Source organism: Mustela putorius, unplaced genomic scaffold (genome assembly GCF_011764305.1).
Source record: "Mustela putorius furo isolate JIRA1106 unplaced genomic scaffold, ASM1176430v1.1 tig00000083_pilon_pilon_pilon, whole genome shotgun sequence".
Lineage (NCBI taxonomy): Eukaryota > Metazoa > Chordata > Mammalia > Carnivora > Mustelidae > Mustela > Mustela putorius.
The window spans coordinates 9,007,705-9,020,071 of NW_025421273.1; the positions used below are offsets into that span (position 1 = coordinate 9,007,705).

At 38.0% G+C, this 12,367-nt stretch overlaps 1 protein-coding gene across 5 annotated transcripts in view; it reads right to left on the reverse strand.

Moving 5' to 3' along the window:
- Positions 1-255: 255 nt before the first annotated feature.
- The window catches only part of INPP4B (inositol polyphosphate-4-phosphatase type II B), an 830,315-nt gene continuing 818,203 nt past the window's right edge, over positions 256-12,367 (reverse strand). For 4 of the 5 annotated variants that reach the window (XM_004768441.3, XM_004768440.3, XM_013064513.2 and 1 more), the window contains one exon: positions 6,691-7,508. In XM_004768441.3, coding sequence (XP_004768498.1) covers positions 7,334-7,508 — 175 coding nt within the window. In that variant the 3' untranslated portion in view covers positions 6,691-7,333. Of the gene's footprint in view, positions 6,063-6,690; positions 7,509-12,367 lie in introns of those variants that run through there. The other variant, XM_004768442.3, reaches the window with a different exon arrangement.

The following is a 12,367-nucleotide window of genomic DNA, read 5'->3' on the forward strand; positions in this document are numbered from 1 at the left end:
TTTTTCTAGACCACGGCTGATCTTATTCCTACAGAATGGCAACCCTTAAGGATACATTCTACTAGTGAATATGAGACTAACCTAGAATCGATGTAAAATTTGCACTGTAATTGTGGTCTAGCCAAAAACTAGTCTATTGTCTTTGAATGATTATTTAGGAAACTCTTCTGCTATATAAATTAGCTTTTAGACATTGCTACACTGATGAAAATGAAAAAAAAAAAGTGTGATAGGGAGAAAAAGACGGAAACAGAAAAAAATAAAAATCACATTTATTTAAACAAAAATATACACACAGTGTACAATGAATATGGTTTACACGGAACAACAAAATAAAATGATTTTTCTTCAAGTGCCAGTATAACATGATCTAACCTATCTCTGACCCATTTCCTAGGAATACACATTATTGGCTCATCTAGAATATATACTTAACATTAAAAGAGAACAAATGCCACCATTTCAGATAAGTACCACAAGAGTCTGAAAATTAGATGTTAGGTTAAACAATATAATAAAATATTCACACGAGAAGTACATGTGTACAAAGAACACACCTGTGCAGGGAAACAGGAGTGTCTCTCCACTTACACATCTGTGGAGCCTGCCTTTGAAACGTCTGAAAAGTCCTTTGACATGAAATATTGTTTTAATATTGACAGCAATATAAAAACATCATAAGACCTATATCGATGGGAAAGCAATCTTGCTAATACGTGCGTCAATATTGCCTGCTAGACAATGAAATCATACCAAGCGATCATTAGAGTTGGACTGCTGGATTATGTATGCTCTTTTGTGACTGTAGAGTCATTTCAGTGATTTTAGGAAGCCTGTGAATATATTCATGCTATGAGTAGGAAAGTGCAACATCATCTTAAAAAACTCAGTTTACGGAAAGATGAACAAGGTCTGGCTTCTCAGGAACCACTGCTTGCGTTAGGCTTCTCTTTCTTCATATTCACTCTCCGGGGACTATACTTCATTGTGAGCCTTTTTTTCTTTTTTGATTTATAATTCTAAATGTTCACATAATCTATGATATTCAAGCTGAGGACAGCTAATTGCATGTACAATTTATTTTTTGGCTGATATTACCTTACAATTCTTTTTCTTACCTCCTTGGTACTAGTAGCCAGAGAGGCTTTGTTTCTTTGACATCAGAAATACTTTAGACTCTCTTATGTGCTTAGAAATAAGATTCGAAGACTGATTAATGTGCACCACGACTCAGAAGGTAAAAATCCAAATTTCCATACCTTAGCTTGATACCTAATTGGTTCACAATATTTTATCTAAACACTGATTTTATTTTCCTCTTCTTAAAGATAGTTTTGCTATAGGTAGCATCTGTGTGGGTAGAAAGTTCTAACTTAGAAGTGCCAAAGAAACAAAGGATATAATATATTGGGACTTTCTTTGTAAAGCAATAAAATATAAATACAGGGGGAAAAAGCATAGCTTCTGCCGACTGCAGCTGAGCTAAATGAATGTCAATTCACACTAAAATTGTCAATCAACCACACAACGCTCAGCAAATCATTCTCTTCTGTGGTGCATAATTTGTAAAGCCTCCAGCTATTAGGGATGCTTTGTGTTCAACAGGCTCGCTTCCCTCTCTAACTGCTGATCATGGTTTTTCTCTGGCCAGTTTCTTAAATCTGTGATAAACATTAATTTATTTCCTAAAGATTACAAAAGGTGCCCTGCATATTGAATTAGACAACTGATATGCCATCCTGCTTGGAAATCAAACATCTAAAATGTCTGTAGTGTTCTAGCATACTGCCAGAGTTTAATTTGCCTAATCTAACAGTGTGGATTTCAACCGAACTATACTCATTAGAATCTGGACATAGTGATATGGTACCATTTTTCTTGCTTTTAGAAAATGCTGAAATTATAAGCTTAAAAACTTGTACTAAAGCACATTTTCAGTGATATTCTAATAAGGCTAACATTTCTCTGAATTTAGCCCATGGTTGTTATTGCTTATGCTAAAGCTTCATGGCTAAGATTTCCCTTGCAGAACATCAAGAGAGATACATTTTTAAATACATCTGTATGAGTATATAATTTAATTATGAAGAACATATAAACATCAAATATTACTTACAGTCTAATAGGTGTTTTTAAAAAGGGGAACAACCAAAACAAAATCATAGCCATCTGAAGATGCCTGATTGCACTTAATACTATATTAATACTTTCATAATGTTTTCAATTATTTGTTGTTTGCTGGAGGAAAAAGGTGGCATTCAGTTGTATGCTGGTAAGTGTTTAACAACTGGTTTTCCAGGAATTAAAGGTCCCAGTTTGCAGCACTGGGTCATTTTTGGATGTAAATATTCCCACTGTGATCAATTTCAAGCTACCCACCTGATGTTTCTGGGTGTGGAGTCAGGAAGAGATGCACAGTAGCTCACGATGATATAGTGTTTCCACTGTGCAGAGATAATGGACATAAATAACCTCAGAAGCACAGGGAAAGAGTAAAACGAAGGAAAACAATCAGGAAGTAGTAAGTTTTGATCATGATCCTTGTTTTTAATAAAATGCATTTAATTGCTTTTGATAATTTAATAATTCATGATGGTGTGTTTAACAACCGGCTCACAAATTTCCTGAAAATTTAATGAGAGTTTAATTTAATTTAACTCTCATGAGTCTACATGAGTCAGTTCTAGTGCACCGCTGGTATCCTTTCTCCTTGGTTCATGCATCATACTTTACACAAGGAGGGGCTTGATTTGTTGGGAAGAAAAGCATTACTCCATACAAATCTTTTTCTTTTCCACTCAGAGTCTTATTTTATGCAAAATACCATACGTAGTGGAAGGTAAAAGGGGGAAAAAGGAAAGTATCTTCCACCCAGATGCTGGCTTTTAAGACTTCATAGATTTCCAGAACAAAAACAGGGATCTGTCTTATAAAGTAAGAACTGGAGGTTAGTCATATGCTGTACTGCTCTAATTAGTTAGTTGGTCATTTTAGCACAATTCGTCAGCAGGATCAAATTGTGGCTCTGACTCATGGGATTCCTGGACTGACTAAACACCAAAGGATTGTTTTGGCAGGATACAGACAAGATCCAAGACAATATTTACAAAGAAAAAAAAAAAAGAAAAACCAAACAACCCTGTGGGAAAGTAATGAATGCATCCAAATGTGGGTCTGCTTCAATCAAATATTTGAAACTTTAATGTTGACCTGTTTCGTGGAACATTTTCAGGCTCTTTTGGGTCTTTTGTCACTGGGTCAAACATAATCAAGATTTCGCCTTCCCTTGTTTTTAAATATGTTTTCTGTAGAACTCTGCAAACAGCTCTACAGAATTGATATCTGCATTTGATAACTGCATTAGAGGGAAACATATTTTTAACCAAAAAAATTTTTTTATCTTGTTTGGAAATGCCATTTTCTTGGTTCAGTTTCTGGCTCAATCTGATCTCTTGAAATAGGTCTGCTCGTGTATATTTTAAATAAAAAAAGAGAGAGGAAAGCATGACTAGGCTGTGTTTTTACAAAGGAGATTTTAAAACTTTCTAACATTTGGTCTTTGATCTAGGAAACTGCAAAAAATTAAGAAATAGTGAGGTGGATTTCCAATGGTACTTGGAATAACTCTCAGGAAGAGAGCAGTATTGCTGTTGGTATGAAATATGAATTTTCTTGGTTAAATCCACTTTTAACAGTATGCACAGATACAGGCTTTATAAGGGAAAGGCAGATGACTCTGCTAATAATTAAAGAAAACTTCTATGCATTTGTATGGCAGTAATCTCCAGCTTTTGAGACTTCTCTATCAGAACTTACTAAAAAAGAAAGAAAATATATCTTTGGGATATCTTCCCCAAATAGAAGACCGTACTTATTGATTTTCTATTTAATAAATATTTTTTTCTGTATCTTTGTCAAGAGTTCTCATTTTTAAAAATACAAAGAAAAATGACTTTATAAGAGTATTTACAAGATGATACATTTTCATTTAAGGTCTTTTGGAACACAGACCACTCTTTGATATACTGAGTGTGGCTTCACTGTTACTCAAGGAAACCTCTGTCATCCCAACCTCTTTATTTAAATCGAACGGGATCATGGAAATAACCCCAAATCCTATCATTTTCAAATAAAATTGACCAATTCAAAAATTATATTTAATCACTGAAATGGAGAATGAAGCATAAGAGAGAACACCAGGAAACTTGGTCTGTAAATAGATCCATAGTATACAGCACCTTTTTATTTAAAAACCTGGAAACTGTTTGTAGATGACCTCAAATACAACGCCCACAAGTCACTAGCTAAAATAATGGATTGAAAATTCTAGTATGAAAGGTGCCAAACAGTTATCAAAAATTTGTAGTAATCTGAAAAACCCAACACAAACCTAGAGATCTGTTTGGAGTCCTTAGTTCAACAGACATCTTAGCCAAGAAGCTGTCACACTAGCTATGAAAAAAACCCATAATATCATCCACTGAATGTGGACACAGCCAGGAGATGTCTACGTAACAGCCCTCCAGCATTTCCAAGGGGAGATTTATGCTCTGGATAACATATTCTTCCAATGAGTGAGGAAAAAGAATAAACTCTTAACATCTGGAGAAAACAGGTTCATTTATTCAGACCATTATACTCCAAGGCTCAATTCTGGCAATAAATGCCAAATTTTATTTAGCTAACTAGCATTCTCCCACAATTTTCATGTATATTTTTAGCATGGCAGTTTGGAGAACAGACAATCCACAGGCCAGGAAGGTAAGAATGAATTGTAATCATGGTTCTAAAATTATCTAGCTGGATTACTGGGGTGCATCTCTTCCTGGTGCTTTAATTTACCCAATTACATTGGCCTTATACAAGATGATCTCCAAAGCAATTTCTAATTTGGAATTTTGGAAAACCTATGGTGCAATTTTCCGGAGAATAAATTCCAAATTCAGGTTACCAGAAATAATTGTTTGAGTTTATCATTAGTTATGGCTGCATAGGTCTTAAAATGTTTATTCACATATAGTCATCTATGCCAGACATGCACACTTCTACCATCTATATTCTTTAACAAGAGGACTATTGGGAAACATCACAAAGATAGTTTATTGACTCTTATGAACTTGGCTACATAAAGTTCGGGCTGATGGGGATTTTCACATTTGACATCAGCAGGCTGATCATCTTTCATTTCCTTGCAGTAGCTGTTCCCCATGGTGTTTTTTCTACTAAAGTATTCAACTTTTTCTATCACCACTTCTGTAATGGGGTCACATGACTCTCGTCAGAGTTTTGAAAAGACAGCATGTTGTGGAAAAGTCTCTCACCGTGTTGCTAACACTGTCATCTACCTGTGCGGGAGGACTGGTCTCATCTTGCCCCGAGGCCCCAAGTCTTTACAAGCACACCTGCAACCCGCTTCTGCCGTCAAGTTCATGCGTTGACGTTACCGAATTTTAATTCACTGGAAAAATATTTTCCAAGTCCCAAAAATGGGCTCTAAGTTGACACGTAAGAACAGCTGTGGAATAACATGTCTGAGTCTCCCTCCCCTTTGCCCCTCTCCTGTCTTCGCTTGGGAGGTCGAGAGTCCCTCTTGGAGTCACCTGTCCTACCTCTGTGGCAGCCTACATTTCCTCAGAATGCCTCTGGCTCAGGGACTCCATGAATGAAATGTCCCCGTCCTGAGCTGATCTCAGCCAGCGAGGGGCGATACATTGAGACCGAGAACTAGAATCACAACGTTACTGGAGATTTTGTAAATGGATTTCTTTCAGAGTAATATGCTAACACCTAATTCAAAGAATGCCTAGATCTGGGCCACCATCCCTGATCACTTCCCCTCCACAAATTCGTGACAGTAAAAAAGGTAAAAGGGTGGAGATTATCCGACTGAAGCGTGTTTGTGTTCCTGTTTATTTGCCTGTTGGTAAAGTTAGGTGTCAGCTTTTCCATAAGTCCCCTCTGGAGGTCGGTAGTACTTGGGGAAAGCCATCAGCTGTAGCATGTTGAAAGCATACTTCCTGCATTTGACATTCTTCAGTACATTCTCTATGCGGCATCCTTCTCTGGTGAAAGGGGGAAAAGTACAACTTCATGAAACACAGAATAAAGAAATATGCTTTATTTGTTCAATGCAGAGTTGCAGCAACAGTCCAAGTAAAAATAACAAAGAGTCAACTCTACATTTTTTTTTTTTTTTCCACAAATGATGATACATCTTACAAAGTTAAATCCTAGGCCAGGCCCAATACCGTTATTGCCCTCGGAAAGAGATGATTCAAGTCTCTTTGCTCTTAACCGATATTTAAGGTTTAATAAACTCTTTAAATATAATTTGCTCCACAATACGGCTTCACTTTCGTCTCATAAATATATCTGCCTTTTTTTTTAAATAACTTTTCCACAAATTAACTTCTCAGTCTCTTTAAAACACATTAAAATCTACATGTAGCCCTAAGGATGCAGGTTCTAAGAATAAGGCATTTAATTGATTAAGTCTGGCCCTATAGATTTTTAAAGGAAAACTTCATCTCTATTTTACTTCATTATTTTAGCTGTGCAACGAAGAGAAGAATGGCTTTCCCAACAGCCTGGTCCAAGTCTCCGCTTTATAAAGGAAGGGGGCTTGTGCACAGACAGTACAAAAGTCACAGGTGCTGAAAATGGCGTGTGGGACACGAACAAGACCTGGTTAGAAAGAATAGAAAAGTACTCCAAGAGCCAAATCAACCCAAACAATAATTACAAACAGGTTAATTTAATTACAAAAACATAAAGAGCCACTCTCTCCATAAAATTGCGTGACAGTGAAGGGTCAATTGAAGCCAAGAACTAACATAACTCAAAGGTTAAGGAATCAAACAGAAGGTTCTATCAGCGGACAGTAACAATGATATTAGCACAGTGGAAATCAAGTCTGGAACCTCCCACGTCTCTAAGACTTGTCTCATGGTTTCAGCGCCTTGTGCCAATTCATTCTTAATTGTTTTTGATAAACTGAATGGGAAGAGAAACGGGAGGTGCAGAACTTCAAGCTTTCAGGATTCTGTTCTTTGTCTTATTCCAAAGACGGTAATTTTAAAATTCTTTTGAGCTAGTTCACAGTGGGAAACACTTTTCCATGAACAAAAGAGCAAAATAATTCCCTTAATGCATAGTACTTCTTTTTGTAGATTTTTAGGAAAAACAAACAAAACACTTACAATTCAAACATTTGGTCTGTTTTTTTTTTTTTTTAAATTCTGTGAATTTGAAAATGTAGAAATATTACAGCATCACCCCCCGTAATTTAAAGTCCATTGTCATTTGTAGAAAAGAAAGGGATACAACATAAAACTTATTGGTATTTGGCTAATAGTAACGCAAGACTTAGAATAAGCCACACAACGAGCAGGTGTGAGCTGACAAGCAGCAAGGCGACGGGATAGAAGTGTCGAGAAGTTGGCTTGTTATCAGTTAGACAGCCTGTTTCGGGATCATCGGATTCACTCAGTGCTCCCTGGGTTTGTCTGCTGTTAAACAGGGGTGGGGAGGGGGAGTCAGGGGAGAAAAGAAAATAGTATAGCATTCACACAGGAAAGAAACTCAACCTTAAATATCCTGAAATACAACACATCATGTTACATAACACAGCTGTTTCAGATGGAGTTTTTATGCTAAACAGCCCCAAAAGCATCCTGTGCATCTTTTTTTTTTCCCCATACTACATTGACAACTGCATTAAAAAAAAAAAAAAAAAAGAGATTCCTTTTGCTTTTTGGGCAAGAAGGAACAGAGAGACATTAAGATGATATTTACGCGGGCTGAATGTGTCTGTACCGGGAAGAGTCAATCACATAAGCATAACAGCACCAATCAATAGGACTACATGAATAAAACTAAAATATGGCTCAACCCATAAAAAATAATCTGATAAATACATCTTCGGAAAACAAAATGAGAAACACAGTATGGAGTGAAGCAAACGGACATTCCTGGCACCTTGAAACACGCCATCTATTGACACTATACTACATAATGCATTTACAGTTATAAAAATGATCTATGGAAATGGTTTGGTTTTTAAAATGAATGAAACACCCGACATGCCATCCTTGCCAGCCATATGATTCATTGAACAAAACCCGACTCAGCACCCTCCTGTTAGTTCGGCTCATGAACTATGTGTTCTGCTGCCCATCTTACTTAGATGAGGCTGAATCTATCTCCAAGGGACCCCTGATCTGAAAAGAGATCCGTATCTGCAGAGCGACTCTTTGGAAAAGAACAGATTTTCTGTGCAAGTGAAAAACGGTCGTTGATAATTGGGCTTAAAAAAGTGGCAGCCATCGTGGCATGTCTGAAATCTGCCATGCTCATGTGAGTCGAAAAGAAAAATTCTAGGTTCTATTTCATCAGTTGTCAGAATTTTCAGAATTTTAGTCACAGGTGTCAATTTCAATCTCAGGTGTCAAGGCGTGGTTTGATCTTGATGAGCTCCTCCAGGTTCTGAGGCAGAAAACTGGTTGTTACTCAGTCTCAGGAAGAATGCCATGTGCACCAGCCCCCGAGCTTCCAGACCCCCTTCAACCAGGTGCGGCCCCTGAAAACCTCCGACACAGGCACTCGTGATGAGGCATTTCACCGCGTCACTGGCCACACCAGCAGCAGTGGCGAGAATTACTATGAGCATCTGTCTGACTTAGTTTAAAGCATTCGTTCAGTCATGTTGTGCTGTGCCTGGTGTTTCCTTGTTCTTTGGGAAGATCTAAGGACTCTGGAGCCAGTGACAATGTTAAATAGCAGCATCTCTGAATAAGACACATGGTTTATTGAGCAAGAGGAGAGTTATTCTGGACTTGCATAATTCCCACTGTCAACCGTATGAGTGACCTGGTTGCCTGTTAAGCATTCTACGGCACGTTAGGTAGGAAATAGGCTATAGGTTTTATTATATTTAATTTAATTTTTATTTATTTTTTAAAGATTTTATTTATTTATTTGACAGAGAAAGACCCAGGGAGAGAGGGAGCACAAGCAGGGAGAGTGACAGGAAGAAGCAGGCTTCCGGCTGAGCAGGGAGCCCCATGCGGGGCTCGATTCCAGGACGCTGATATCATGAACTGAGCTGAAGGCAGATGCTTAAGGACTGAGCCACCCAGGTGCTCCTAGGCAGTAGGTTTTTTGTAGTATTTTTGTGATTAGGAAAAGCTTCCTTGACTAATATTATTTCTCTGATATCACTACCATTCCCTCCCGTCCAGTTTTAAGGTGAAAGTTATCTGTAGCAAATCTTAACTTTGTTGAAATTGTTGCCTCTCCAGTGTTCCCTATTAGGAGACATGTATAGTCTCCTGGATCAACCCTACCTCTCTGTCATCTACCTATCAATCATATTATAAATGTTATATTCTGATTACAAATTTAGGTTAAATAGTAACCACGATCGATCAATATAATAATATAGAAACATTCTCTCCCTCTGGAACTGCCTGTAGATAGGCTCTGGCTAAGGAGTACACTACTGGCCAAAAAGTAAGTTGAAAGGATTTTGTGAAGTCCTTAATCCAAATACAGGGGAATAATTTGTACTAGATTTAAAAACAAAAACAAGGGGCGCCTGGGTGGCTCAGTGGGTTAAGCCTCTGCCTTCAGCTCAGGTCATGATCCCAGAGTCCTGGGATCTAGCCCCGCCTCGGCCTCTCTGCTCAGCGGGGAGCCTGCTTCCCTTCCCCTCTCTCTGTCTGCCTCTCTGCCTACTCGTGATCTCTCTCCCTCTGTCAAATAAATAAATAAAATCTTTAAAAAAAATAAACAAAAACAAAAATAAAACAAAACAAAAAAACCCCCGCCAGAGCACATTTCACGTTTTCTAGTCTGTTTGCTAAATATGCCTTAGAAGTGAAAATTACTAAATTAAAAGGTTGTGGTTTTTTGTTTTGTTTTTGAAAAGATAGTTTTATAATTGAATTACTTTATTGTTTACTGACTCCCTTCTCTGGAGATTAGAATAATATATGAAAAAAGGCCTCACACATAATAATTCCATTATTCAGCTAGAATTGAAAGCTATGTGGTGGGGGCGGCTGCCACGGAACGTAAGGCTTGAGGCCCCGGACGATGTCGCAATGTGGTCACGGGTGCTAGTGGGGCTGTCTCCTTCTTTCTACTAAGAATAGCACAGATGGTCATTTCCTCATAACTACAAATGAGTTTTTAAGCACTCTGCAAGGGTAAACTGCAAAGGATGTGGATGTATTGATTGAGTAATGGTATTAGGAATTTCCTCACCAGCAGATTATGAAAAACAACTAATTAATGGCTGCCTTACAAGGTGTCCTGACCAACTAGGGTCGCTCGTTTTAACCATCATTGGTAGATCGCCATGGAAAAAATTACGATGTTGCCGCCACTGAAAATGTGACATGATCAGTCATTTAAGGGCAGTTACTGAATCTGCAGGATAGAAAATGATTTTTTTCTTCTTTACAGACCTGACAAAGCCATCACTTAAAAACAAGTAAAAAGAAATGTCTCACGTTTAAATACATCACTGTTACCTGAGGAAACATTTCCTTAAATAAAACCCAATGTGCACGACTTGATGATATTCGTGTTTTTCTCCCTCTTTTCTGTGGGTGGCTAGGGTGTATGGTGGATCACATGTTGTCCCCCAAGGCAGGTACCCTCTCAAACCACCCAGATCGCTAAAAACAAAAGCAAGAGTCTTCCTGTCTTCCCCTGCTGGGTAATCATTTATGAAGAGTTGTGCTATTTGGTACTTTATTCCTTTAACTGTTAGAGCTCTTCCAGCTCCCCCAAAGGAAAATTCCCAATTAATACTAAATTGAAAAAACATTTCCTCTGACCAGAAAGCTGATTTCCTCCTGTGCTAAAATGAGATCACTTCACATTTAATTACATCCAAGTTGGGGGCTGTGGGCACACCATCTTGAAATTATGAGCTAAGATTTTAAAGCCAATATTTTATAGAGCTTTACTTCACTCCAAATCATCTGATAAATCAATCTTAATAGAGCACCATGTTTCAGGCCCTGGATTGCTGGGTTGTGTCAGATTTTAAGCCTGTTGATCTGTGTAAAAATGAATATAATGTAGGACTTTTTGAGACAGGTACAGAAATCATAGAATCATAGATTCTCAGGGGTAAAAGTGACTTCAGAAAATCTTCAAGTTGAACTGCACACTTAACAGATGAGAAACTAGATCTGAAGGCCTTGCCAATGCTTTACAATAATAATTGCAGGGAAAGGACCCTGAGAATGTAGTTAGCCTGCTTCGCAGCTTGCTTATATGGTAGTCTGATAAAATAAGGGGGGAAAGGTTTCTTGTGTCAATTTAGATCAAGGTCCTGAAATTTAAAACTCAAAATACTTCTAAATGTCAAATTACCAAAGCTTTCCAAACATTTAATTTATAACTAGAGTAGCAGAAATATATTTCCAGGACTTTTAAGAAACTGTACAACTATTTAAATACAGGGAAAATTTTGATAAAACAATGTCAGAGGTGGGATAATTTCCGGTGGTCTAGAAGGAAGATTAGCCTTTGTGGCCACTGGATCACTGGCCACGTTTAAGATGGTTTCTTCATTCTAACTGGTTTTCAGAATCTAATTCAAAATATATTATAAGAAAAGCCCCTAATTGAAGAAATTACTCAGAAGATGTAAGACCTTGTCACTCCTTTGAATGTCCGGGTCATAGAGTGTTTCTGGTCTGCTTGGACAAGTTTGGTATAAAAGAAAGAGCAGTATTAAGCAAAACAGAACCCCAAAGGAAGCAGGAGTCCTCCGCATAGGACACTGCATGCCTTTCCGAACAGGACATGTTTTGAGGAGGGGGAGTTGCTATGAATGAGAGGATACCAGAGCCTAATAACCAGGACGTGATGGTGCGCTGAGGAGCCGGGCTTATCAGAGAAGACGAAGATGGAAAACGTTGAGAATCAGAAGCGCTCCATTGGCTTAGAGAAGAGAAAAAAATCAAGAGGTTGATTTCAGAGACTCAGTTTTTATAGTGTAAAGTCTGGGCTACCTTGGGAAGCAAAGAGAGTTTGTTGGAAGTAAAGAAAAAGATCTCCCTTGCATCCTGTCCTACCCTGCAAAGGCGGCTTCCTAGACATTACCTGGTTTATTTCTTACAAACAGCCAATCTGGTCGGTGTTATTATCTCCAAGGGCCCACAAGGGCCACAAAACTTGTTCAAAAGGCAGATGGGAGATTTTTATCCCTGTCTGTCTAGTGGAAAAATCATATTCCTCTCACTTTATGACTGGGTTCCTTCAAGGACAAGGTTTCTTGCTCCCTCTGAAGCTGGCAGGTGTGATTTCTTGCTAGTTATTACATTACAGTAAGTGACTTCTAAAATTA